This window comes from Dryas octopetala, chromosome 7, assembly GCF_963921425.1.
Source record: "Dryas octopetala chromosome 7, drDryOcto1.1, whole genome shotgun sequence".
In the NCBI taxonomy this organism is placed as follows: domain Eukaryota; kingdom Viridiplantae; phylum Streptophyta; class Magnoliopsida; order Rosales; family Rosaceae; genus Dryas; species Dryas octopetala.
The window spans coordinates 135,363-162,154 of NC_141372.1; the positions used below are offsets into that span (position 1 = coordinate 135,363).

The 26,792-nt window shown below is 37.8% G+C and overlaps 4 protein-coding genes across 4 annotated transcripts; 1 reads left to right on the plus strand and 3 right to left on the minus strand.

Moving 5' to 3' along the window:
* Positions 1-739: 739 nt before the first annotated feature.
* LOC147277983 (epi-neemfruitin B 7-O-acetyltransferse L7AT-like) lies at positions 740-2,167 on the minus strand. Its single transcript, XM_086250096.1, has one exon. It carries the CDS (start codon positions 2,165-2,167, stop codon positions 740-742), a length of 1,428 nt encoding a protein of 475 aa, XP_086106222.1.
* Positions 2,168-5,248: 3,081 nt separating this feature from the next.
* On the minus strand, positions 5,249-8,891 carry LOC147277984 (uncharacterized). Its single transcript, XM_086250897.1, has 7 exons — positions 8,504-8,891; positions 7,960-8,049; positions 7,753-7,833; positions 7,450-7,581; positions 6,656-6,874; positions 6,181-6,273; positions 5,249-5,768 (listed from the first exon to the last, which is right to left on the minus strand). Exons 1-7 carry the CDS (start codon positions 8,738-8,740, stop codon positions 5,607-5,609), a joined length of 1,014 nt encoding a protein of 337 aa, XP_086107023.1. The 5' UTR covers positions 8,741-8,891; the 3' UTR covers positions 5,249-5,606.
* A 427-nt stretch (positions 8,892-9,318) lies between these two features.
* Positions 9,319-15,315, plus strand: LOC147277985 (O-fucosyltransferase family protein). Its single transcript, XM_086250036.1, has 10 exons — positions 9,319-9,936; positions 10,027-10,077; positions 10,180-10,273; positions 10,543-10,619; positions 11,157-11,245; positions 11,397-11,580; positions 12,605-12,786; positions 13,184-13,286; positions 13,658-13,989; positions 14,134-15,315. The coding sequence occupies exons 1-10, from the start codon at positions 9,775-9,777 to the stop codon at positions 14,579-14,581; spliced, it is 1,722 nt and encodes a 573-aa protein (XP_086106162.1). The 5' UTR covers positions 9,319-9,774; the 3' UTR covers positions 14,582-15,315.
* A 464-nt stretch (positions 15,316-15,779) lies between these two features.
* On the minus strand, positions 15,780-20,879 carry LOC147277986 (inactive purple acid phosphatase-like protein). The gene is made up of 11 exons (XM_086250529.1): positions 19,893-20,879; positions 19,673-19,764; positions 19,303-19,496; positions 18,888-18,927; positions 18,440-18,521; positions 18,200-18,277; positions 17,972-18,097; positions 17,365-17,486; positions 16,461-16,500; positions 16,274-16,348; positions 15,780-16,187 (listed from the first exon to the last, which is right to left on the minus strand). Exons 1-11 carry the CDS (start codon positions 20,207-20,209, stop codon positions 16,016-16,018), a joined length of 1,338 nt encoding a protein of 445 aa, XP_086106655.1. The 5' UTR covers positions 20,210-20,879; the 3' UTR covers positions 15,780-16,015.
* Between the last annotated feature and the right edge of the window lie 5,913 nt (positions 20,880-26,792).

Sequence of the window (26,792 nt, forward strand, 5' to 3'; positions counted from 1 at the left end):
AACACTCTTATCTTATAGTGATTTGTTTCAACCTTTCTCGGCCTTTTGGCTAAGATCAGATTTGTTTCATGAACAGAAGAAATCCATGATGGGAATGAAGCTTTGGTTCATATTATTATTCCAATTTCAATTTTGCTGGTAGGATAGGAACATGGTTGAGAGAGAGAGAGAGAGAGAGAGAGAGAGAGAGAGAGAGAGAGAGAGAGAGAGAGAGAGAGAGAGAGCCTGACCATGAGTTTTGCTTTTGTTTATAGCTGCATGTATCTTTTGTAGCTCGGGTATTGAATATCTTTTTGATTTATTCAGTAGCATTTTTGTCAATCATGATTGGCATGTAAACTGGCCTCTGGTATCCCAACATATAAGGGAGATTTTTCTTTTTTGTCAACTCAATTTGGGCACATCTTCAAGAACGTACCATTGCAATTTGCAGGGATGAACACGTACGCGAGTAACGCGACTTAATATTAATTAATTATTTCAATTTCAATACAACCGTCCCGGACTGCATTTGGGCTCTTGTTGATGGGCTTATTTTACAAGTTACAAGTAAAGCAGAAAGCCGAAAGAAAAACAGAAAGCCAAAAGTAAAACAGAAACAACAGGGAACCAATTGAAGGCTCACGCCTAGACCCAGAACAAGAAGCTCGATCAGCCCACAACAGACAACGTACAGATTAAAACCCTAATTTACACCATAGTGAATTGGTGATTTTGGTTTTTAAGTGATGATGATGGATCATAAATGAGATGGTTGCAGAGGACTAGGATTGAGAGAAGCGAAAGCAAGCAAGTCCTGATCGCGTTCTAAAAAAGCCATTTCATCTTGACCTAAAGAAATCCAAGCTTCAAATCCATTGCCCCCGCCTGTATCCATTAAACGGACGACGTTGACGAAAAAGGGCTCGTGGTAGATCTCATGAACAGGAATGACCCACTTAGGCTTTCCCCAACCAAAATCGGCATCATACACACCAGAATAGGCAATGCTGGTATACCCAATAAAATCCATCTCGGATGAGATAGCCTCGCCCATCTCTTGGAAAACATTAACAATATTGGCCACCCCTCCTTGCCCTTGTAGCTTTCCCACCAGCTCCCCATTGAATTTTGTAGTTGCTTCCCTCATCTTGCTCACCAACCTTGACAACTCCAACTCCTCCTCCTCATCTCCGACTCCGTGATGATCAGCTCTAGTCCACAGTGCCGCTGCCAAACAAACGAAATTTCCAATACAATTTTCTGTTAAGGGTGGCGCCGCTCTTCGACGCAAATTGACTGCATGGGTTATCAAACTTGGTCGACTAGTACTAGTGGCCTTGGCGGTCTTATTCCAAGCAGCCATAGCGCATTTCCAGATGAATGCTGAAATCGCCTCCACGCGACTTGGATTTTGCATACTTGAGCTGCTGGCTCTCTCTTTAAGCTTGGCTACAGCTGAGGCATCGAATACAAATCTGGTTGTCACGCACCTTCCTTTCTTGGCAAAGCGCCTGTACAAAGCCCTCATGCTTGCTTCTTTTGGGTGTGCGCCATATGCATTCGGCGGAAACATTGTTGGACCAGCATCAAAATTAGGCATTATTAATTCACCATCATCACCATCCTTGCGGAGTTTACATGTGGCAGCCCAAGCTTTAAGAAAGGTGCTGATGGCAATTCCATCCACTATCATGTGAGAAACTAAGGCACCAATCACAAAACCGCCGCACCCAAAGTTTGTCAACTGTATCATAACCACCTCAGCTCCTGTCCCATATTCAAGGGAACTGGCAACAGGGGGTACAAATTTTGGGATTATTGACAAATCAGGATGCTCCAGAAATTCTGAAAGATTAGAGTTGACTTTTGCCTCTATGAAATATGCACCCTCGTCGTTACAATCAATGCAAACATTGTCTTTAATTCTTCCAGCAAGCGGGTAAAACCGACTTAACGTTTCTGACAGAGATTGTTTCAGAGTTTGTGATCTTTGGGATGATGACAATGATCGTATCACACTCACTGGATATAACAAGATCATGGGAACATAGACGGGAGGCATCAAGTGGTCCAAGAAGGAAAACTTGTGAGTCTTTAAGTGTGGAGGTGTTTGGGAAGAGGGCTTGATGTACTCTTTCGACACTATTTCGACATCCATACTCATCATCACCCTTGAGCTTTCCATCCGAGCTACCTTCAACAATTAATATATATCAATTAAGATTTCTTGAGAGTGCCTAGCTTGATCATCTTCCTTTTACTTACTACATTATATATCTAGCTACTTTCTCATCTTCTTTCTTTAATTATTGGATCCCCCATTATTTTCAAATAAATATTTGACCTTATCAAAGTCAATAAATGGATAATCAGCCAATGTATAATATATAAAGAGGAAATTACAGATTTAGTCCAGTTATTTTATACCTAGTTCAATTTTGGTCCACAATCTTTTTTAAGTTCTGTTTTGGTCCACTAAATGTTTCAATTGTTCAGTAAAGGTCCATATTTGTTTTCTCAAATTTGGCATGCTTTTTATCCTATCAAATCTCACCCAAATTCAGCGAACATATACTTGTTTTAAAGCTATGTATTTCTTCTTTACAACCATATAAAAATCATTCAAATTGGAATTCTAAAACTCAAGATAATTGACCCCAAAGTAGGGTACCCGAAACTGTCAATTTTTCAAACTTCACCCAATCTCAATTCTTTTAGATTATAATACTCCAAATTTGTTTTTATGCCTAAGAAATGATGAAATATAACTTATAGTTCAATTATAATTGAAGAAAACACAACCCAAAGGATTTAAAGTCACAAATCTAGACCTTTACTGAACAAATGAAACAATTAGTGGACCAAAACAGAACTTAAAAAAGATTATGGACCAAAATTGAACTAGGTATAAAATAAGTGGACCAAATCTGTAATTTCCTCAATATATAAATCTCCAATACAACTGTAATATATATATATGTAATATGATATGATTCATATGGATCACATGATATATATATATATATATATTTCTTGAGAGTTCCTTGATCATCTTCCTTTTACGTACTACATTATCTATCTAGCTACTTTCTCATCTTCTTTCTTTAATTATCGGATCCCCCATCATTTTCAAATAAATAATTGACCTTATCAAAGTCAATAATTTGTTTAATCAGCCAATGTATAATATATAAATCTCCAATAACGTAGTGTTAGCGCAACTGTAAAATGATATGATTCATATGGATCACATGATATATATATATATATACTACATTATATATCTAGCCACGTACTTTCTCATCTTCTTTCTTTAATTATTGGATCCCCCATCATTTTTAAATAAATTATTGACTTTGATATTTATTTAATCAGCCAATGTATAATATATACATCTCCAATAACGTAGTGTTAACGCAACTGTAATATGATATGATTCATATGAATCACATGATATATATATATTTATATAAATTCTTCAAATTTCACTTTTAGTGCTTTTAATTTGGGTTAAGTTTTATTTTAATTTTTATAGTTTCAATTGTTATGATTCTAGTCATGTATTTTACAAATTGTTGCGATTTAATAACATATTAGTATTTACGTTCATTATGTTTTTTGTCATGCACTTTATAAATCTTGTGATTTTTATCATATACTTTACAAACGATTAACAATTCAATAAGAATAATGTTATTCTTACAATTATACAAAGAACAATGTTATACTTATTGAAGCTTTTTCGTTGGGTCATAATATGTATTTATGACAATGAAGGGTCTAACTTCAAGTGTTATTTTTAATTTTAAAACTAGAGGTATTGACTAAAAAATACTACAGGAAAAGTCAAACAAAAAAGAGTGGCAAAGTTAAACAAAAAAACTACAAACTTAAAAAATGAACAAATATTACATAGACAGTCCTCTTAGGCAGCTGTAACAATTATATATATATAGTGTTCATTCACATAACACCTACCTACATAAAATAAAATTATGTATAGTAATGTAATATTACAATGTGATATAAACAATTTATGTGTTACAATATGATTGAGTGGATGATATGTAGTTGTTGGGATAGCCAAGTTGAATGGGCTGTAGAATTTGTTTCTTTGTACCCTAGTTCAATATGTCATTATTTTGAATAAATATGAATAAATATTATTAATATTATATTCTACAAATATAAATCCGTTGTCTACCCATTTTATAACATATGAATTGATTGCACATTTGCACCATATATCTCAATGTAATAATTATACATAATAATTATAACATATGAATTGATTGCACATTTGCACCATATATCTCAATGTAATAATTATACATAATAATTTTTGACACCTGCATACAGTCATACATACTCTGTAATTACGTTATCAATGACGTCGACATGTCAAAACAATTGTAAAGTAACAGCATTGCGGCGGGTAGTCTAGGGTGAACAATAGATAATTGAATAAGAAAGAAGTCTAATTGCGAAACTTGCATTGGTGAGAAAATGACAATTAGATCAAGTCAAAACCTATGAATATGGAGTTCCGTACTTGCGTTGGTGAGAAAATGACAATTAGATCAAGTCAAAACCTATGAATATGGAGTTCCGTACTTGCATTGAGAAAATGACAATTAGATCAGGTCAAAACCTATGAATATGGAGTTCCGTATATTATCAAGACATTTCTGGTAGATCCGATGAGATATAGATTAATTATGACCAAAGTTCATAGCTTGAGTTCTCAATGACTTTATCTTTGAAGAAGAAATGGAAGCTGAATCACAAATAGTACAGCCTTTTAAAGATTGTAAAGAAAACCTTGCTGTTGTCCTTATGAATTTAAGATGGTGCCCATGGCAAGGGATAGCACTTAATATTCTGTCAATTTCCTCTATATAATTCTTAGCTCGGTGGGGGCAGCGCCATGCCCTTATAGTTATTGGTTTCATTTTGTTAATTTGTAAGTTATTGCTTGTAGCCTTGTATATTTAAAAAGTGAAATCATGCGGTAAACAAGATTAACTGGGCCTATGAGGCATGCTTTCGTTTTCGGCAATGGAAAAAAGCATTGATGGACATTATTCTTATGTTTTTATTCTCTCTTACTGCTATTTTTTGTTTGTCATTCTGGTTTTGTTAGCTAGGGTTCTAACTAGTAATACACGTGCCGAATAATCCACTGATGATAAGCATAGCAAAAAAAATGGCCTCTTTTCTCTTGTTCTTTTTGTCCCTGAACTGGGAAACCTGACCTATCTTTACCTGAAACAAACTTTTCTTCTTTTTTAAAATCGGTTAGAAGACCCTGACAACTATATTTCTAATCTGATGGCCAATGGTACAGCAGATTTAGAAGCACAGATAAGACAAGGAATTAATCAGTAAATTTTGAAACGATAAAAAGGGTCTAACTGTGGCTGCCAAACAAAAGCTTAGTCCCTCTACATGTTGGGCATCTGTCTTCCCGACTTCCCACCTCCGTTCATGTGTCTATTTTACCCTCAGCTACTCCAGATTAGAAAGGCATGCATACTGATACTAGTAGCTCCACTATGACGACCATCAGCATACTTGAGCCCTCTCCCATGAACTTGCAGTATTTGCAATTCCACGCAGGGTGGTTAAACATTTTCTCCCGGAGGCAATTCTGCGAGCTTTGGAGGACTCCCAAGTACTCGTTCCATATCAAAACGGACTTCAATGTTGCGAATGCTGTATCCAACCACCATCAGCCAATACAGCAGCTTGGCAAGTTCCGGTGCACTTGTCTCCGTTACACGTGTCTGTAGCAACACAAAGACACCAGAGTTCAACAATTATTCAAGAGAATTTTGGTAAGAACAAGTCACGTTGCCATCACTAAATTTAAGAATAATTTCAGATATGGGGCTCCAATTCATAAAATGACTTTGCTCCAGAATGCAGATAAAACAGTCACTCTAGTTTTCAGGATATTCCCCTTCAACAGTCCAACCCCACCGCCCCCACAGCAACTCTATTAGGTAAAAATATATAGATTAAGTAATGTAACCCTTCGTTCTGGGACTGCCTCAATAGATAACCCAACTTTTTTATGTTTACCATTATTTAATACAGATTATGATTTATGGAATCTTTTAAAGATACTTCATTACAGGAAGGATCCACTGAAACTTATAAATCAGAGGCTAAATACAGCTCAATGCAAAGGCAAACCTTTATTTGACCGGGATCTGAAACAGCCAAAAGCCGCTTGATGAATGTATTCATTGCAACCACAACATCGTCTCCAGCACTACTTGTCAACTCCTACAAATTTGAAGACATTTAATCAGAGGCCAAAAAGAGATTTATGGCCCCTTATAATTAAATATTTATATAGAAGCAATAATATTGGCTGATTCATGATGAACAAGTATGAGGTTTTTCTTTTTCTTTTTTTAAATGTAAAATAATAAAAAAATTCACATATTTTAGCTGCCATATCCTGGGAATGATGACCCAGCTGACTAGTAGGATCTTCCCAACCAAAAACTTTACCTCAAACATTAGTAATAGACTAATAGTAATAATAATAGTTGGTCTTTTGATTCCAGAATGGATATCTAGCAGAAACCTCAACCGCCAGCCATGCACCAAGTATTTAGCCAACAAAAATGTATTTCGGATGAGCAAAAGGGAAGTTCTTCACCTGTAAATTTTGGGGCTCAAGAGACTTGAGATATTCCAACAATTCATTTTGTCCACTGACAGATTTCCTACCAACTTGATGATTCAGTTCCTCAATCTCTGCTTCAAGTAACTCAATGTACTTCTTAGCATCTATTCTCTCAGGGCCAGAAACATTATTCCACCTAATAACTTCACCTGACACATTCTTCTGCATACCAGGTGCATAATCTAGTGCATCCTGTAATAGTCACAGAATCAAGTTAATGCACCATCTAAAGATTTTATAAAGGAGCCTCTCAAAGAATAATATGGAATGATTAAAAAAAAGCTTATGAATGACTACAAAATATGTGCCAGAAGTACCTCAATGAGTGAGTGAACAACATAACTAAACTAAACAAATTTTGTTGTTTACAGAATAACCAATTTTCTACAATGAAGCAGCCTTGATTAAAATCAGTAGCTAAAAGTGCACATATTTGAATATTACATGCCCATCAACAATCACTGGAATGTCACAAGCCCTGCATATTACTTAGGATACAGGTGTGCAGGAGTTTGCACATTAGTAATATGGGGGTCAGATCATTGACTATGATATCATGGCCTACTATCAATGCCATCAGAAAAATACAATAAGGATTAAGACAAAGCCTCCTCAAAGCACACAGGTTGGAGGGTAATGTCTAAGACTGTTGTCACCATAAGGTTTTTCTTCAGAAAGTGGTGATATAGCAAATAATTTCCTCAATGACAAACAGATAACTACGTTCATATATAGAAATTGAAAAAGGAAAAAAAAAAAAAAGATACCTTTTTATCTTGCGCATCAGGAAGGGCAACTGGCTCTAAACCTTGCTGCAGTTCCAACCTGTACTGTGCATTCTGAAACATATATCCAGTCATCATGATGCTGTACATGAGTTGTGCAAGATTTTCAGCTACCTGAAATGGAAGTCAGCAAATCCCACTGAATATAAAGTTTTAAATGCAAAAATTATGAAAACATGCACGCAAAATTTGCTTCAGTTGGCCACCCATATAGGGAACCCATCAGATCATATCAACTCACGCTGCTATGGCTATGAAAAGAAAGATTAATAGTTATATACTTACGGTGGTGACTGTCACTGCAAAAAATTGTGGGGGTAGTGTTCCAATCATGTTTGTCACTGTTTGGCGCATTGCATCAACCACCTACACGAGTAACCGTGAAAAATGTTTTCATTTCTGCAGAGAAGGCATGGAAATAGAAATAGATAGCCTCTATCCTTTCATCAACATTAAAATCGTATGCATTTGTACCAAAGACATATAAATTACCTGCTGGGGTGCTCTTTTTACAAACAGCTCCATGAATTCTGGCTGCACATTTTTGACATACTCCAGGAGAATTTCTCTCCTGCTCTTTGGCTGTTGAATCCAAGAAAGCAGCTAAGAAATTTAATCAACCATATGAGCTAGCAAGGGCAATCATATATTTGTTTCAAATAGACATTGCCAAAAAGAAAGCAGACACCTTGAATCAAAGCCTAAATTTGATGGCCTTGGGCTTCATGATTAAGCAGTGAATGAAACCCATTAACCATAACGAAGTCGTATTGTTACTATCTAAGGATACCATCATCCATATCATTTGTTTCATGACATAGAAACAAAATAAGATTTTTTGTTTTGGATAAACAATGGCCCTCCTCTCCCATGACGCATAATGATAGTGGCTAGTAAATAGCAACTAGAATAACAATGACCAATGTTGCACCAACAAAATAAAATTAATAGAGCCATAGACAATAGACATTATAATAGAGGGAGAGAGAGGCATCAAAACGCCACCAATTGTGAATTGTGGGAGAGAAAAGAGTACCAGAGTGCCGTTGGGAGGCTTCGAATCACTAGAGGTATTGGGACTATCGCTCTTTGAAGACTCGTAAGCGTGAAGTCTCAAAGAAAACCTGTTTTCTTTATTTTTCGTCTTTACTGGGAAGCTGACCGAAGAAGAACACGAACCAGCGCAACAATGCAAAGGGGAAGAAGAAGAAGACGAAGAGGACGAAGAAAATTTTGGTACAATAAAAAAGGGTTTCACCGCCAAGGAATACATCTCACTCAGCTGCCTCGCCTCCACAGAATCCAATCCAATCCAATAAACTTGGAAATCTTAATACTTACTTTGGCGGACACCCTTATTTCCTAAAATCTTTCCTATACTGTTGCCATTAACCAGAAACAACGACAACCCACAAAAACAGAAACAAAAAACACACAAGGAGAGTGTAGGGATGAGGGTTTGCACGTGTGCATAAAATGTTAAATGTGTGTAGACTATGGTCCATGGAAAGCACCATGCGGCTGCGGTATTGGATAATGCATTGAGAGATGTCCGTATTGAGTTATTGACTATTGATCGGATTCTGATGGTTGTGAACGTGTGGTGTGATATCCTTCATCGCTTTGGTTATGTGGTTTTGGGCCACCGTCCATCAAGAATTGAATAGGGTCATTTTCAATCATAACCATTGATTCATTGCGTGTCCCAATTCAAGTTGTACATGCTTAAATGCTCAATTGGGTGTGGTACCAAATTACAACACATAAGTAATAAGTTGTAGATGTTGTGGTGGCCAATTCATGGGCCATTAGGCATTTGGTAAGCATTTGGAAGGGTCCATGTTGAATGATAATCTTGAAGATGTTTAAAAATTGGGGCCATGAACTGAGCTTTGAAGAAAGACACAAGGAACCTCCCATCTCTGTTTTTGTTGTTTTGAAGGAAAAAAAAGTTGATGAAATTGAAATGGATGAAGCACGTGCAGAAAAGAGTGATATTTGATTAATTAGGAAAGACACGAGAGCAGAGTGGCTGCCAGGCTGCCAGGCTGCCAGGCCACGCCTTCCGAACCCCAACTGGATGGAAGAAACCAGTGGGCGGGGTCGAAAGGCCAGAAACAAAAGTAGCTCTTCTTGGCACTGACTGACTGACTGACTGACTGACTGGCTTGACCACCCAATTTCATGTTGGAATCACTTGGTAACTTGGTAACTTGGTAGCAGCAGCAGCAGCACTTTATACCTCATTCATATTCATAGCTCTCTTCTCTATCTCTTTTCTTTCTTTGCTCTCTCCAATCCAATCCAATGGCTTTTCAGCGCCGCCGCTCCCACCACTCCTACCACCGCTTTCGCTTTCTTATTCCCCTCATTTCCGCAATCTTCTTAGTGCTTTTCATCCTCTTCGCTATTCTCTCCTTTCTTGCTCCTCCCATCCCTCTCCATCAACCACCTCACCAACACTCTCAGGTACTCTCTCTCTCTCTCTCTCTCTCTCTCTCTCTCTCGCATTCATGTGACTGGATTTTAGCTTCATTTCATATTCTGCTTGCATTGCAGTTCAATGTTGGCGTGGACGATGCCGTTCGAGTTTCGGTGTTTCGCGTGCCGGTTAGGGCTTTTTTTCTTTCCAATTTGTACTTGTTTTCAATTTCAAGCCAATGCTAGCTTTAGTTAGATTTTTACGCTTTTCAATTACTTGTTCAAAATCAGAGCGGTGGTGGACGCAGATCGGATCGTAATCTCTGGAGTTCCAGGAATTCCAACTTGTACTATGGATGCAGCAATGCCAGCAACAAGTTTCCAAGTGCGTATATTATTCCACTTTCTTTTTGACCTTTATTACAATTCCCTTTCGGTTTGATATTTGGAAACCGTAGCTTCCATTTTCAGTATACCAAGATCTAGGGTTTTGGAATTCACTCTTTCAACTAACTAAATCTTGTTTCAATCATTCTTCTACTATTATATAGTTATTTCATATGCTTTGTAAAATGGCACTTCTGTTTGTTTGTGTTCATAATAACAATAGTATTTTAACTTGACCCAAAATAACTGTTATGCTCATATTTGCAGAAGTTGAAGCAGTTACGCATCCTCATAGGTACTTGGCGATTGCAACCAGTGGAGGCTTGAATCAACAAAGAACTGGGGTACCTTTCTTTACTTTTGTTTCTCTTCTGCAGTATTCTGATCATAATTAGTTCATTGATGTTTTTCTTAGCATGTTGGAGAAGATGTTGGATTCCAGCCAAACTCCAATTCTTAAACTGATGGCATAAGCGAGAGGGTGAAAATTTTAGGCAGTATAATGTAGAGTAGGAGTTTGCATGATGTTGATTAAGATATTGATGCTTGGATGTATGAATTTCTAATCATTTTTCTTTCCTTGCATTGGTGAGAACTCTGTAGACACAATGCTTTTATCTTATTTGTTGATATCCATGGTTTTCTATATCTGATATTATAATTAGTGACAGGTCGGTTGGCTTTGATTCAGTTGATTTTTCACTGGAATTAGTTTAGCTGCCTCTTATATTGGGCATCCAGTGAATATATTTTCGGTGATTATCTTGTGCCCTACAATGATCATACTTCTATCTCATCACATTTGTGCTCCTTGGTTACAGAGTATTGGTATAAATTTTTTACTTCTGGTGTGGAGCTTACTGCACCTATACCTTTCGCAGATTACAGATTCCGTTGTTGCTGCTCGTATACTGAATGCTAGTCTTCTTGTTCCCAAGTTGGACCAGAAGTCTTTCTGGAAGGATGTGAGGTTAGTCATTACTGATATATGTATGCTATCCTCTTATTTGCACTAGGATTTTCGAATTACATTAACCTGTTCAGATGTTATAAGTGTAAACATATAAATGCCTTTACTTGTTAAAAGTTTATATGACAAATCTATTGCTTTTCTTGTGCAGTAACTTTTCAGAGATCTTTGATGTTGATTGGTTTATATCGTTTCTGTCAAAAGATGTTAAAATTGTCAAGCAGCTACCAAGAAAGGGAGGTAAAACATGGACTCCATATACTATGCGTGTCCCAAGGAAGTGTAATGAAAGATGTTATCAGAAGCGTGTATTACCTGTTCTTTTGAAGAAGCATGTAAGCTTTCAGTTGTCTTAAGCTTCTAATGTCTTATATATGGTATTAACTTCTTTTTTTATTATTACCCTTAAGTTGTAGTAGTACTTACTTCTCCTTTTTTTTTTTCAAATTTTGTATCTTAGTATTCACTTTGCTTGTCAGTTGTTACTTTGAATACATCATATTTCCAAAAATTTATCGAGTGCCCAATCTTGTGGACAAAATGATGGGAATGTTTCATTTTTCTTTTGGGTGAAAATCCAAAAATTTCATAACTGCAATGAATCCTACATGAAGTAAACATGAAAGGCATAACTGACCTTTATTTGATGAATTGCTTGACCAGAAGTTTGGTTTTTCCTAAGGAAAATATTTGCAAAATATCAAACCTGTTCATTTAATAGGTTAATCAAAATCCATTTTCTTACACTATGCTCTAATTCTTAATTCATGAAGGTTCCTTTATGTAATAAAAACGTTTTAACTTCTCAATTTACATTTATATATCAGAAAATATGCTAAAAAGTATGATCGTGTAATATTTCTGATTCTCTACCTTTTAGAAATCATATCATTTCACTTCCTTATAGCTTACCCAATTCTTTTTGGTTCCCCCCTCCCCCCGGAAGGAAAAAGAAAAAACCACTTAACCAATCTTTGAGGCCAACATGAACCTAATGTTCAATAGAAACTGAAGCTCGGGTTATTTATTTTGACTAGTCTGTAAACAAGTCAAGGTCAAGCTAAAATTTATAGTAATATAGATAAAACTATTTTGTTAGAAAAGAAATAGTATATTCTTCCTATAAAAAAATTCATAGTATTTCTTACTATAAAAAATAATAAGATTTATAATATATAACAAGCTCACAGCCAAGCCCGAGTAAGCTCAGGCTTGAACTTGTCTAGTTTAGCGAGTGAGTTGAGCCTTTAATGAGCAGCTCTGCTTGTTTGCAGCTTGAGATATGTCTTCTGGAATTATCTTTGTACAAGTATCCAAATATTCTAGAAAAGGCACTTATTTGTTTTCATTCTGTGACAGGCTGTTCAGCTCACCAAGTTTGATTACAGAGTTGCAAACAGGTTGGATACAGATTTGCAAAAATTAAGATGTAGAGTCAACTACCATGCTTTAAAGTTTACTGACCCAATACGGAAAATGGCTGAAAATTTGGTTCATCGAATGAGGATGAGAAGCAAGCATTATATTGCATTGCACCTGAGGTAAATCTGTCTGTCTTTTTATTTCTGTGATTACCATTATCAATTAATTAGAGAACTAGATAAATTTGTCAAGTTGTTACATTTTAATGGTCTAGTATTGTTTCCCTGTCTTGAACAATTTTTAGACTGAACTGTAACTTTACATGCTGAGCCTGTGGTTCCAACCATCTATTTGTACATACATTTGTACACATGCATTTTCAAATCTATTGGATACATATACAGAGACACACATGCATGTATATGTTCATAAGTAGACTAAAACAACTCCTCAAATTTCTTCACACAGTTAAGCAAGTAGCAGTTTGTATCCCCACTTTTACATTTAATATTCTGCAAATTTTAAGGGTTACTTGTGAGATAGTTTCTTGATACAACTAAATGTTTCTTGTTACAGGTATGAACCTGATATGCTTGCATTCTCAGGATGCTATTTTGGTGGAGGAGATAAGGAAAGGAAAGAACTGGGTGCAATACGTAAGAGGTGGAAGACTTTACATGTAAGGCTTAAGCGATGTTCTTTTGGATTTATATGATCTTATTCTTACCCTGAATCAAATATTTAAAACTAAAATGACTAAAACCAGTTTTTTTCTTTTAATGAAAATGTGCAAGACAGTGCAAGTTGTGGGTGTGTATAGTTTAGGTTTATATAGTGAAGACAAATGAAAATAAATATTATTGAATAGGCAAATGAGAAGAAAATTTATGACCCGTGCAAATGTCAAGAATGCATTGGCCCCTGTTGGTTCCAAACTTTAGTCTTCTGATTATGATTATGATGTCTGTATTGGGTCGATTTCTATCCCATTGGGTCTAAGTCCAGATCTATAGAATATATGCATGAGACGTATTTGGGATTGAGCTGCAGATAAGCAATCCTGATAAGCCAAGGAGGCATGGGAAATGTCCACTTACTCCAGAAGAAGTTGGTCTGATGTTGAGAGCACTGGGTTATGGCAGTGATGTTCATATCTATGTGGCATCAGGGGAAGTGTATGGAGGGGATGAAACATTGGCACCCCTTAAGGCACTATTCCCCAACTTCTATTCAAAAGAGACAATAGCAACCAAGGAGGAGTTGGAACCATTTTATTCATTTTCTTCTCGCATGGCTGCACTTGACTTTATAGTTTGTGATGAAAGTGATGTCTTTGTCACCAACAACAATGGTAATATGGCCAGAATATTAGCTGGGCGAAGGTAGGTTGCCTTTTTTTTTTCCCCCTTTTCATTCCTCTTTTCATCTTATTATTTTTTCCCCTCTCTGTGCCTGGTTTTTTTTTTTTTTTTTTTTTGAGATAACTCTCTGTCTGCTAAATTTTCACAGCTTTTATTTATTTGCAGGAGATATTTTGGCCATAAGCCTACTATTCGTCCAAATGGTAAAAAACTCTATCGGTTGTTCTTAAGCAAAGAGAACATGACCTGGGAAGCTTTTGCTGCTAACGTTCGTACATACCAGAGAGGCTTTATGGGTGAGCCAAAGGAAGTGAGGCCAGGCAGGGGTGAGTTTCATGAGAACCCATCCACTTGCATATGTGAAGATTCTCAGGCCAAGGGCAAGAGAAATGTGGAACCTAGAAAATATGGTAAGGGTAATAATGAAACAAGAAAAGATGAAGTAGAAGTTGATGTCCAAAACTTGGAAGATGATCCAGAATGGCCTGATACTGATGGGGATGAATATCAAAGTGGCCCTCTGGACAATGATCTGTTTGACAATAGAACAGGTGCCGATTATGATGCAGTCAACTCTGAGGAACCTGAACTGGAGGAGATGCTTTCAGACTAGAGAAATCGATCACCCTTGACCCTTGTTAAGAGTTATCAGATGCACGTAACTGACTCTTATGTGCAATTTCTTCCCCTTGTTTCCAGCGCTAGCCTAAAGTTTTGACCATGGTCCCTCTCTCTATGTCAACTGTAAATACTGATTATGTGAAACCTACTCTTTGTAAATACTGACTGGCACAAGGCTCCCTTCATGACAGTATACTGATTTTCGACTTTCAACTTGAGAAACATCCTTCGCAATGTGAGGGCATTTAAGGGTCTCTAGCTGAAGATGGATCATTCATAGAGCTATGCCGAGAGCCACGCCGAGTCTTTGCAGTGAGGGGGAATGGATGGGGTATGTGGGCAGAAGTGAGCAGTCAGAAAATGGGTGTTGGGACCAAGGTTCGCTTGATGCTTATACTTGGATTATTTGGACTTTTTCTGGATTTACAGTTTAGGTTTCTTTCTAATCACTTGAGAAAAAGGAAAAAAAGCGAGTTGTAGTAAAAATTTGTTCCCCAAATCCCGTTAATTTGGTGTCCTTTTTGGCAGGTCACAACTATTCTTGGATTTTTACAAAAAATTGAGTGACAAATTGCAGCTGTAAATTAAATCTGAACTTGACCAGACTAAATTAAAATTTATTAGAGCATGTTTGTATAAGACAGTGATTTTTATGAATTTACTGTTTAGGTTTCTTTCTATTCATCCGGGAAATTATATAAAAGGGAAACAGAGTTGTAGTGAAAATTAGTCTCCCACTCCCTTTTATTTTGTGTCCTTTTGGCAGGCCAGTCCGATCCTTGGATGTTTAACAGAATTGTGTGGACATTGGTTAAAAAATCCAAGTCAAGTTCAAGTTCGATATATTTTAAACAAGTCATGCTTGAGCATGGTGGTATGCTCATTTACACCCCTAGCCAAAAATGACACATCCTAAAATTATCCAATTCAATCTTTGAAGCCTAAAGTTTTCAGAGCTCTAAATTTCTTTAAATTCGTTTTCATTATTGAATGGTTTAACTGCAATTTGTACTGGGCTGGCCCTACTCGGACCTCGGAACCAAAACGAAAATTCAACCTTTATTCCAGCCTCAGCAGACTTTTCTAAGAATTCTGATAAAGTTTAAACAGGGCTTGCTCTAGCGATGGCCCGTTGTTACCACAAGTGACAAGACCATTAACATTCAATCCAACAGTTGCCTAATCAAAACTACAAAAACCAGAATGTCCCATGATTATCAAATGAAATCCTTAAACAATTTCACAACTTCAAATAAAATTAATCCTAATATGTGGATTGCTAACAGGATCCTCAGTTGTCGTCGCCCCCAAAATGGGAAGAGCAACGATTGAAAGAATGAATCAATTAAGACTAAAATTTCCGTTACATGAGAGTAGTTTCAACCAATATAATTGGACTTCGAACAATTTTCTAAACAGCCTAGCATTAATCACCTTTTAATTGCGGAGGAAATTCCTCTGGCGGTTCATCTGCCGGAGGTGACGATGAACCAAAGTCAAGGCTAGGGTAGACGCCAGGTGGCCTTTCACGAGGTTTGATTGATAGCAATTGGCTAGAATCACCTACAACATCTGCCCATCCGTAATGCGGCTCAGCCCTTCATCACAAAGTGACCACCAAAATTACTTACATTAACAGAAGACTTGCAAATCTAAATTTTGTGTGTGAGAGAGCAACTCTTACTCGTAATAGGTCTCCTCATCCACAACAATATCCCAGCTTTCACCTGTTGTGCTCTTCCCATATTTGTGCACCTTACTGGCAAAGAGAAAAGGCATGTTAATTTCTAAATACCATGCAAAACAAGCTTATACACAGCTGAGAGCTGATTCTAATAAATAAGTTCGGCAAGCTTATCCCTTTTGCATACCCATTTCCAAAGTGTTCTTCTCCCCATGTCCTTGACCAACCTAGACATGAGAGAACAAAAATATGAGTTACACCAAGGTTCATAAATGAAAAACAGTACGAAAAACATGAAGGTCTAAATAAGGGATTCAAGATATTTTAAAATGTTAGGCAATAAACAACTGAGAAAAGCTCACTCCTCTCCATCAGAAAATTATCAACTCAATTTTATGGAAGTAGTAATATAGATATTCCTTTGGAAACGAGGAACAACCAATCAGGCCTGTCAACTTAGTGCCAATTGAAATGGATGCAAATAAGGAGTGCCTTGGTGTATAAAGGATACATTCTTTGGACCTCCAAGGAACAAAATGAGGAGGCCGGGGTTGCAATGTTAAGTAAACATGTAACCTGTAATCAATGGCTGAATATTTTTTGGACTGGCAACTAGAGGTTTCAGCAAGGGAGATGTTTGTATGCACAGTGATTATGAAATAATTTCTTCACCCAGTAATACTAAGCCTACACTTGTAGTCGAATACATACTCTCATGTCTTTCACCTGGACTCTGAATATGCTTTCAGAGAGATGCAAAACATTATTCCAGAATATAATATTCTCTTAAGACATTTCTCAGGTTTTGTTGACATATACCTTTGATGGCACATTCAGACCCACCAGACACAAGACGTGACCTTTCATAGCTAATGTAGTGGGAAAGATTTGTATTCTAAATAGCAATATGCTAGAAATTTAAGAGTTGAGTCCAAAGTATCAATGGAATGACAATATGGATAATGTTCACTACACAAGGAAATTCATAAATATTGATACAAGTAATCTGCACACCATGATAGTTATGGAAGGGGAAAAAAGCAGATAAATTTTGTAACTTAAATATCATAATTCAATATTCTTGCACATACGTTCACCACTGGGAGATACATGCCATGTTTCCCCTTGTCGTGAACCTATGCCAGCAAAGAACTTCTCTTCCCACTTGTCTCCCCATTTGGTTCCTAGTTCAGTCTCAGCCCATTTATCTGTCCTGATATTTGAGAAAACAAAAAAGGAATTTAGACAGGACAGTTTTTCCCCCCTTCCAGAAAAATAAAAAATTAAAACCTCTTTCAACTGAGAAATCCTGACTAGAACAAAGATATATCACAAGTACAAAATAAAGATATCAAGGTAGGGTATTCTGATATAAGAGAAGTTGAAACAAAAAAATTTGTCATCCATCAACATTTAAGCATATAATATGTTCAGGTATAATAACTATACTCTACATACAATTGAACGGAAAAAAAAAATTAAAAAAAAATAATAAAATAAAATCAACCTCCTGTCAATAAAGGCTGCATATATCAATGACTAGATACTTTGAGCTGCCAGTATTAGGCCACATTCTTTCAAATGTAAATGATCATGTTATTAAACCAGATGACAAAAAACTTTGCGAAGTTCATAGAGAAACAATTAGCACAATGAAGAATTAAATAAAGTTGGTTAGGAAAGATTATTAGAGAAAACCATTTGAGAACAGATCCCCTTCCATCATAATGCTCTCCCCACTTCTCCCACCATGACTGTTCATTAAGTCTACCATATTTGTGTGCTCCTTTCTCAGTCCAGCCTTTAGCGTCATATTTCTCCCACCTGTATCAAAATTATGAACCATACTATCATCCATATTTCATTATTTTTTTAATTCACTATAATGTGTATAAAATATCGTTTAGCATTCATATATTAGCTTACCATTTCTCATACCATCCAGCATTTTCAGTGCCTGATTTTGCTTGTTTCTGTGCACTTCTTTCAATCCGTGCTAGGTTACTGCACTTTCAAAATTGCAGCATTTATTGTATTGAAAAAAAGAAGAAAATGAAACGAGGCTAAAAACTAAAAACTAAAGAGAATCTAGAACTATATCTCATTTAGTATGTTAGAAATATCTAAAAAAATTATCAAAAAGAAAAAAAAAATAATAATAAAGACCTCCATTCATCTTGATGAAGAACTTCTTGCCATGTTTCCCACCAAGAATCCCCTTCAGCATTTCTCCCAGATTTCTCCACACCTATAAAAAGATAATAGATGTGAATAATGCCTACCTATATATACCCATGATGGATAATAGTGATTTTTTTTAATGGACCCATGATTAGATAATAGAGAAACTGGCTGAAAGATTAATTGCATTTCACTGTGTTTTTTTCTATAAGTATTTTTTGCCACAGAGTTTTTCCTGTATAAAAAAATGAATCTGTTACTTTGTTTATGTGGAATTACCAGAAGATTTCACTCTAAAAATAGTGGAATTATTTACCAAACATATCTAAAATCATTGAAATTTCATACTGATCATAGTGATAGCCAGAAAGTTTCTAATATTGATTCATGGTGATAGCCAGCATTTGAAGATAGACACAGGGAAGAAATATACCTAGCTCTTTGTATCCTGTCCAGTCACTTTTCTCCCACCACTGTCAATGAGATCAACAAATCCAATTAAATGCATCCACCTGGGATGATACTTAATGTGGTTATAAAAATATTGCCAATGTAGCAGAGAGTTAGAAATATCATGATAGTTGAGCTGACAGGTAGCAGGCTGTCCAGAATCCAAATCCCCCTCTACTTGTTTTGAACTCTGAATATGAAATAAAAGGAACTAGACTACAAACGTAGAACATAGTTTTAACTATTATTAAAGAAATGACAGATGCCTAATAAACTATCTGGTGCGTGAATTGGTTGAGTCCCAAAAGAAGTGAAGAAGGATAGTATCATAGTCATACTCATACATCCAAAAAGTAGAAAGTAAAAACGATCGAAAATGATTTGATTTGATTTGATACCGTTTCTTTCCATTGTGAAGAAGCGTCATGGGAGGCACCACCCATCCTTGTCCACCTACATCTATATCCATTGTTGCCAAGGTCCTCCCCACTTTCTCGATACCAAGTACTGCCATCTTCGTTGGTACCAGACTCGTTCACATTTTCGTTTAACAAGCTGATGCCCCAGTCCTTCTCATTGGCAATACCAGTATCTAGAGAGAGCCAACATACACAACACACACACACACATAAGATGCTTCATCAGTTGCCGTCAGTAGTCAATCCTCAATCAAACATCATGAACAAAACCTCCATCAATAGCAAACTAGAAATCAAATCAGCAATCCAAACTAAATTGATTGATTGATTGATTGATTGATTAAAATACCTCGTTTCGGGGGACTGTCACGTGATTGTGGACCAGAATTTCTTGGGGTACAGCGTGGGTAAAATTTGTCTTGTTTGGAAACAAAATTAGATCTGCAGCAACCGCAATTCATTTAACAGCAACTCGCAATTATAAACATCAATCAAAATCCAGCCACAAAACAAAACCAGAATGAGTGAATGAATCAAGTTTAATAAGGGAGGAACGGAGCCTAACGTACGGAGCAGAAGAAAAAGGCAATGCAGCAGCGGCTTGTACTCCAACTCCAACTCGGTGAGTCCTTTTCTTGGAATCGAAGCGCCACTCTTCGACCTTCTCCACGCTCTTCACAGACCGAATCGGAACGACCGAGTCAGAGCAGCAGCAAGTGATTCGACTCACTGCGAGTCTGTCGGCCCGAAGAGGAACGCTGACTCTGCTCCGCTTCCGCAAGTCTTCCAAGGCATTGTTATGGTGCGGGTGCGGAGGATGATGGAAAGCGAGGCATCTGAGCTTGAAATCGAGCTGAGTCGCGAAACCTCTAGAAGTGGCGGCCATTGGCAATTACGAAAATGCCATCCCAATTCCCAAGCGGAGGTTGAGAGAGAGTCACTCTGGAGGGCTTGGGACTTGAGACAGATTTGAGATTTGAGAGACAAGTGACTAAGTGAGTAGGAAGGAGACTGACTGACTCACTCCCTCACTCACTGACTCACTAGTAAAGTAGCGGTGACTAGAAGTGTGTTGTTGATTGTTCAAGTCCAAGGAGACCTTGGTTTGTGGTATTTTTTGGTGATTAATAAATAATCAAGGATCCTGGCCAAAATAAAAAATAAATAATGAAGGATTTGCTTCTTCTGAATTCTGATATACAGATAGACATCGAAAGATAGATAGATGATCAAAGTGATGAGAATAAATTTATTTATTTAATTAAAGAAGAGAAAGGGGCAAGGGGCAAGGGGGGCCAGGCCAATCAGAGCAATGGAGAGAATTTCGGGCGAATCTTTGTTAGGCGACATTTGACGATTGACCGACTCTCACAGTCTCACTCTCCTCCTCTCCACTCCTCGCACACCCACCCAGAGACACAGACAGAGAGCTTGGAGAGTGAGAGAGATGGACGGTGGGTATGAGTCTGTGAGATGATGAGAAATTCATTGAGCCTCAGATCGGTGGCTGCTGCGCAATCTCCCATGCTTCCGAATCCCGAGATTTCATCTTACACCGTTACACGTGAGCAGCAGCCTAAACCCACTTTTGTCATCAAATTACATTCGTATCCTTTTGTGTTGTGCCTCAGCCTCCCTGACTTTGCCACGTGTTAACTGTCACTTCGCTCCTTTTCTCTATGTGTTTTTCAAATACTATTACTCTCTACTTCTCTAGAGGCCAGAGATAATACTGGGCTTTTTTCACACTTAGAATTTTGAGTTTCGTCTTATTTTGTCATCTAAAAAAAATTGCGTCAAGTCAATCTACCGTATTAATTTAAAATTTTTTACATTGTCCAAAACCAAGTTTATAACAATTTTTCGCTAAAAATAATCATGTATCGTCGCATATGACCCACTTTTAAGGAGTTTTTTAGTTTTTTTATGTCAAATTAAAAGTATATTTGAAAGATTCTTATTGTATTTAAGGGTATTGGAACTGCAATAGCTATAAGGATAAGGCTTATTTGCGCCAATGCCCCCTGAAAGTAACTTCGACTTTCAATTTGCCCCCTGAAACTTTATTTCTCCCACTTTGCCCCCCGAATTTTACAAAAAACCATATTCCGTCAAGTCCGTTTATTCGTCCGTCAAAAATCCTACGTGGCGCTTACGTGGAAGGGGTAATTAGGTCTTTTACTCGACGCAAACCTGAATCACCCTGACATGTTGCCAACTCGGCTCCACATCAGCATTTAGTGGGACCCCCAACTGTAATTGAACCCATTTCCCTCCTAATTGGGGTTAAGTTGTAAACAGAGAAAATAAAGAAAATACAGAAATCGAAAGGGTTTGTGCAAATCAAAAGCAAAAGGGTTTGTGCAGATCGAAAAGGAAGAAAGGGGAAGAAAGGGGTTTGTGCAGATCGAAAAGGAAGAAAGGGGTTTGTGCAGATCGAAAAGGAAAGGTAAATCTCTGTAGAAGCTTCGATTCTACTGGAAGGAAAAGGGTGTTTCACAGTATTCTTGGGTGGAACATGACGGTGCTCAGGGAATACGGATCTGCTGGACCGATGGAAAGTAAGTGGGCATATATGGTTTTACTTTAGGGTTACACTTTGTTTGTATCGATGATAATGGTCCCAAACTTTTGGGTTTTTTTATTGCTCATCTCCATTATTGAGGCTGTGTTAGGGTTCCTTTAGTCTTTTTTTGTCGGTGGTCACATGTGCTCTTGTCTTTTAGGGCGATACTGTTTTCCTTTTGTCATTGACTGTTAGGTTGAAATTAATTTTGAAATTGATTAATAACCCAAAAAACATGTTTTTAATTGGACAAATTTCACTTTAATATGTCTTTTGCAGTTTAATATTTTGAAAACAACATCGACCTATTATATCATAATTTGTCATATTTGTTAGAATTCAAAAATGTGTTAACTTGGATTGTGTTGTTGAATGAAGTGGTACTTGGTTTGTGAAATTTATTTGTGTGGATTTATGAAGGTAGTTACTTACAGTAATGAGGTTTTGTCTTTTTGTGTTATTTGTAGTTGGTCCAGAAGAGGTAACATTTAAAGTCTTTCATGGGGGTAAACTAGTGTGTATTGATGGCAACCTGAGCTATGTTGGTGGCAGTGTAAGTTGGTTTGACCACTGTTGTGTGGATTTTGTGTCATTGTTGGAGCTAAATGGCATGGCCAAACTGTTAGGCCATACCGATGTTGGTTTCTACATTAGGGCTGAGAATTCCATGGTTGAGATTAAAACTGACAAAATGATATTGGATTGAATTGAGGCAATACCATCTGGTAACCGTAGGGAGATTAGCCTATATTTGACAGGAAATGAAAGGATACAAAGTGTGACACTAGATGAGTTATTGACAGATGTAATTGCCATTGTGGATGTTGAAGGTGCAGATATAGAAGATAATCATGGTGATGGGCCTGGTGAGGATGAAGATACTGATGGGCCTGGTGAGGATGAAGATACTGATGGGCCTGGTGAGGATGAGGATATTGGTGAGCCTGTGGTGGATGAGGATACTGGTGAGCCTGGGGTGGATGAGGATACTGGTGAGCCTGTGGTGGATGAGGATACTGGTGAGCCTGGGGTAGATGAGGATACTGGTGAGCCTGGGGTGGATGAGGATGATGCAAGTGATTCAGATTGGTATGATAGTGATTATATGGATAGTGGCTCAGAGCTGAATATTTTGAAAGAGGATGAGACACTGTATGAGAGTTATGTGGATCACACTGCACCTGACAGACCTGATTTGGAAGAGGATGAGCAAGTTTCAGATAGTACTCATTCTGATGGGATTGGCAACTATGAAGGGTCTTCTTCTGAATGTGATGATGTTGACAGCAGATCCAGGGGCAAACTCCCAAAGTTTGATATATCTAAATGTGTAGTCTTTAGACCTGAAGTTGATATGAAGAATGTGCAGTTCTGTTTGGGGCAAAGATATGCTACTGCAGCTATATTTAGGGCTGCAGTAAGACAATATTCTATTCAGACTGAGAGAGAGTTAAAATTTTACAAGAATGACCCAGATGCTGTGAGAGCCATATGTGTCCATAAGAAGTGTCCCTTTGTGGTGTTTGCATCAGCTATTAATGGGAGTGTTGATCTGATTGTGAAAACTTTAAAAGTGGAGCACAAATGCAGCAAGTCTACAAAAAATAGGGCTGTTAGTTGCAATTGGTTGGCAACTAAGTATGCTTATCAACTTAGCTGCAATCCCAATTGGAATTTGCAAGGCTTCAAAGAGCAAGTGAGGGTTGAATGTAAGGTTAATGTTAGTGATTCACAGGTATATAGAGCTAAAGAGAAAGCAGCAAAAATTCTAGAGGGCACCTATACTGAACAATATGCAAACTTGTGGGATTATGCTGCAGAGTTGAGGAAGCAAAATGTGGGGACCACAGTTGTTATTAAATCAGAGCTAGAAGGTGAGAGTCCAAGATTTGAAAGGATTTACATATGTCTAGGAGCACTTAAGCAAGGGTTCCTTGATGGATGTAGACCATTCATAGGTCTTGATGGTTGTCATATCAAGGGTCCACACCCTGGTCAGATCTTGTCTGCTGTTGGGGTTGATGCCAATAATGGCATGTTCCCCATTGCTTATGCCGTGGTCGAGGTTGAAAATTATTCCACTTGGAGATGGTTTTTAGAGTTGTTAGCAGTGGACTTGTGTATTGAGAACTCTCATGCATATATCTTTATGACAGATAAGCAGAAGGGGTTGATAGATGCAGTTGGTGAGTTGTTCCCACATGCAGAGCATAGACACTGTCTGAAACATCTCTATGCTAACTTTAATACTCAACACAAGGGGTTAGCCTTGAAGCATCAGATGGAGAATATAGCAAGGGCAACCACACTGCAATGGTTTGATGCTGAGATGAAAAAGATGCTTGATATGGATGATGCAGCATTCAAGTGGCTCTGCGATAGACCTGCAAAACATTGGGCTAAGTCCCATTTCAGCACAAATATCAAGTGTGACAAGCTCCACAATAACAACTGCGAAGCCTTTAACAAGGCTATACTAGAGGCAAGAGACAAGCCTATTCTGACTATGTTAGAGAGAATTAGGCTATATCTGATGTTGTTGACAGCAGGTAGGAGAGCACAAGTTGATAGGTGGAGGCATTCTGTAGGACCAAGAATCCATAAAATCATTGAGGATTACAAGAAAGAGGCATTCTGGTGCATTCCTAAATTGGCAGGGGAGAAAAAATACCAAGTGATGGACCACAACCAGAAGTCACACAGAGTGGACTTGGACAAAAAAACATGCAGTTGCAGGGTATGGGATCTTAGTGGCCTGCCATGTGTACATGCATGTGCTGCCATTAGTAACTTTCATGGTGAGCCTGAAGACTTTGTCACTGACTGTTATAAGAAGGAGAATTATGAGAGAACCTACAAGCCAATGATTGAGCCTATGACAAGCCATGACTTGTGGGTGAAGACTGGGGAGACCCCATTGATGCCACCAAGGTTTCACAAGCAACCTGGAAGGCCTAAGAAGGCTAGGATCAGAGCTCCAAATGAGCCCCCAAGACCTCCAAGTCAAGCTCATAAGCTGAGAAGGTTTAATATAAAGATAAGATGTAGCAGATGTGGGGATGAAGGCCACAACATCAGGTCCTGTCCTAAGATGAAGACTAGAGGCAGCAGTCAGGTAACCTATCTTGACTATGTTAAAGAATAATTGCGTAGCTGGTTAGCCTATTTACACAGTGATATTGGTATTTTGTTGTAGAGCACATCACAGGACGCATCCCAACAGGAAGGGCAAGCCACACAAAATCAGACTAGATCTTCAAAATTGACAGTGAGTTACGAATATTATCTATACTAGTTAATCCCATGCTTACTTGACAATAACAACTGTGGTATTTTGCTTGTGATGGTTACTTATACAGGTTAAGAGGGGTGAAGGTCAGACAAGACCTACACAACAGAGGACCACAAGGCAGGCTGCAAGGTCATCACAAGCCCAATCACAATCTCAATCTCAAGCCCAACCTTCACAACCTCTTTCAAGCACTGCCCAACCTCCACAGTCCCAATCCAAGCAACCATCTACATCACAGCAAGAAAGTGGTCACAAGAGATACAAGTCTCCTGCAAAAAGGGTGGATTCAGAAGCTCATAAGAAGAAGTGCAAGAAGTTGTACATGAAGAAGAAGCCCTTCTGACTTTGGCATTTTTTATCCATGACTGACTTTTGCATTATGACATTTGGAAAATATTTTGGAAAGACAGTTTGTGAACAATTAAGGTTTTGGAAAGACAATTAGATATGTTTAGGGTGAGAGAGTATTTTGGAAACACAGAGCATAGCTCATTTATTTTGTGTATTTTGAGCTTGATGAAAAGTCAGTTTGTATTCAATCTAATTTGTGGCAGATACATATCTAAACCCATGCAGTTTGATGATGTTCAATTATGCTCATACAATCACATTTACAAAACAATGAGGTAAGGAAATACATATACTAAATTTCAACTTCATTGCCAAATAGAACATTACAAGGTTGAACCACTGCCAAGAAATGCAGCATTACATTACAAGGTTCAAATATAGGGGTTTTCTTTGACAAAATTTACAAGGTTCAAGATGAAGCTAGGACAAAAACTACATAGTACATTAAACCCCTAAAACTACCCAACAAACGTTGCAAATCCAAAAACCAGTTCCACATACACACTCTACCCCATCTGCCACACCAGACCAAAACAAATACACACAATGAAAAAACCCCACGACAAAATCAACCCAAACCACAGACATTTCTCCCTTGCTTTCCCCCTTGAAATTTGAGTTTCCAACCCTCCAATTTTTTTCAATAGCCCAGGTATGATAGTCTTCGCACGGTCGCAGATTTGAGGATCAAACCACTCAAAGAACCCACAGCCTTTGGACCTCTGCACCAACACCAACAATAAATCAAACCCATTTTCCATTTTGTATACACAAAAATTAGAAATTTTAAAGCTCAAATACCTACCACCGAAGATAGTGGACAACAATGAAACCTTCTTCCTGGGTGGCGGTCAGTCCAAGAAGTTGAAAATCGAGCGGCCCTGTCACAATAGCAGCGAATCTGTTCTCCCCTAGCACCCACAGCACGCTGCCTACTGCTTTGGTGGCTCAAGTTGCTCATGGCGGTGTAGAGGTTTTGAGAAAGATGAAGAGAAGTGTACAGGATAAAAGAAAGAGCAGATTTTTAGGGCTTAGATTAAGGAACTGGAGGGAAAGGTGGCTAAATTAGGAGGGAAATGGGTTCAATTACAGTTGGGGGTCCCACTAAATGCTGATGTGGAGCCGAGTTGGCAACATGTCAGGGTGATTCAGGTTTGCGTCGAGTAAAAGACCTAATTACCCCTTCCACGTAAGCGCCACGTAGGATTTTTGACGGACGAATAAACGGACTTGACGGAATATGGTTTTTTGTAAAATTCG

Bases quoted from the DNA above. Each gene is read 5' to 3' on its own strand.
- LOC147277983 (XM_086250096.1), bottom strand. From the start codon at position 2,167: ATGGAAAGCTCAAGGGTGATGATGAGTATGGATGTCGAAATAGTGTCG.
- LOC147277984 (XM_086250897.1), bottom strand. From the start codon at position 8,740: ATGTATTCCTTGGCGGTGAAACCCTTTTTTATTGTACCAAAATTTTCT. The intron at 6,875-7,449 runs GTATCTTTTTTT...TGACTATTACAG, and splicing joins CTGATGCGCAAGATAAAAAG to GATGCACTAGATTATGCACC. The intron at 5,769-6,180 runs GTTTGCCTTTGC...GTGTTGCTACAG, and splicing joins CAGATCCCGGTCAAATAAAG to ACACGTGTAACGGAGACAAG.
- LOC147277985 (XM_086250036.1), top strand. From the start codon at position 9,775: ATGGCTTTTCAGCGCCGCCGCTCCCACCACTCCTACCACCGCTTTCGC. The intron at 10,274-10,542 runs GTGCGTATATTA...TCATATTTGCAG, and splicing joins TGCCAGCAACAAGTTTCCAA to AAGTTGAAGCAGTTACGCAT. The intron at 12,787-13,183 runs GTAAATCTGTCT...TTCTTGTTACAG, and splicing joins TATATTGCATTGCACCTGAG to GTATGAACCTGATATGCTTG.
- LOC147277986 (XM_086250529.1), bottom strand. From the start codon at position 20,209: ATGGCCGCCACTTCTAGAGGTTTCGCGACTCAGCTCGATTTCAAGCTC. The intron at 19,765-19,892 runs GTACGTTAGGCT...CGGTTGCTGCAG, and splicing joins TTGCCTTTTTCTTCTGCTCC to ATCTAATTTTGTTTCCAAAC. The intron at 18,098-18,199 runs GTAAGCTAATAT...ATTTTGATACAG, and splicing joins GCTGGATGGTATGAGAAATG to GTGGGAGAAATATGACGCTA.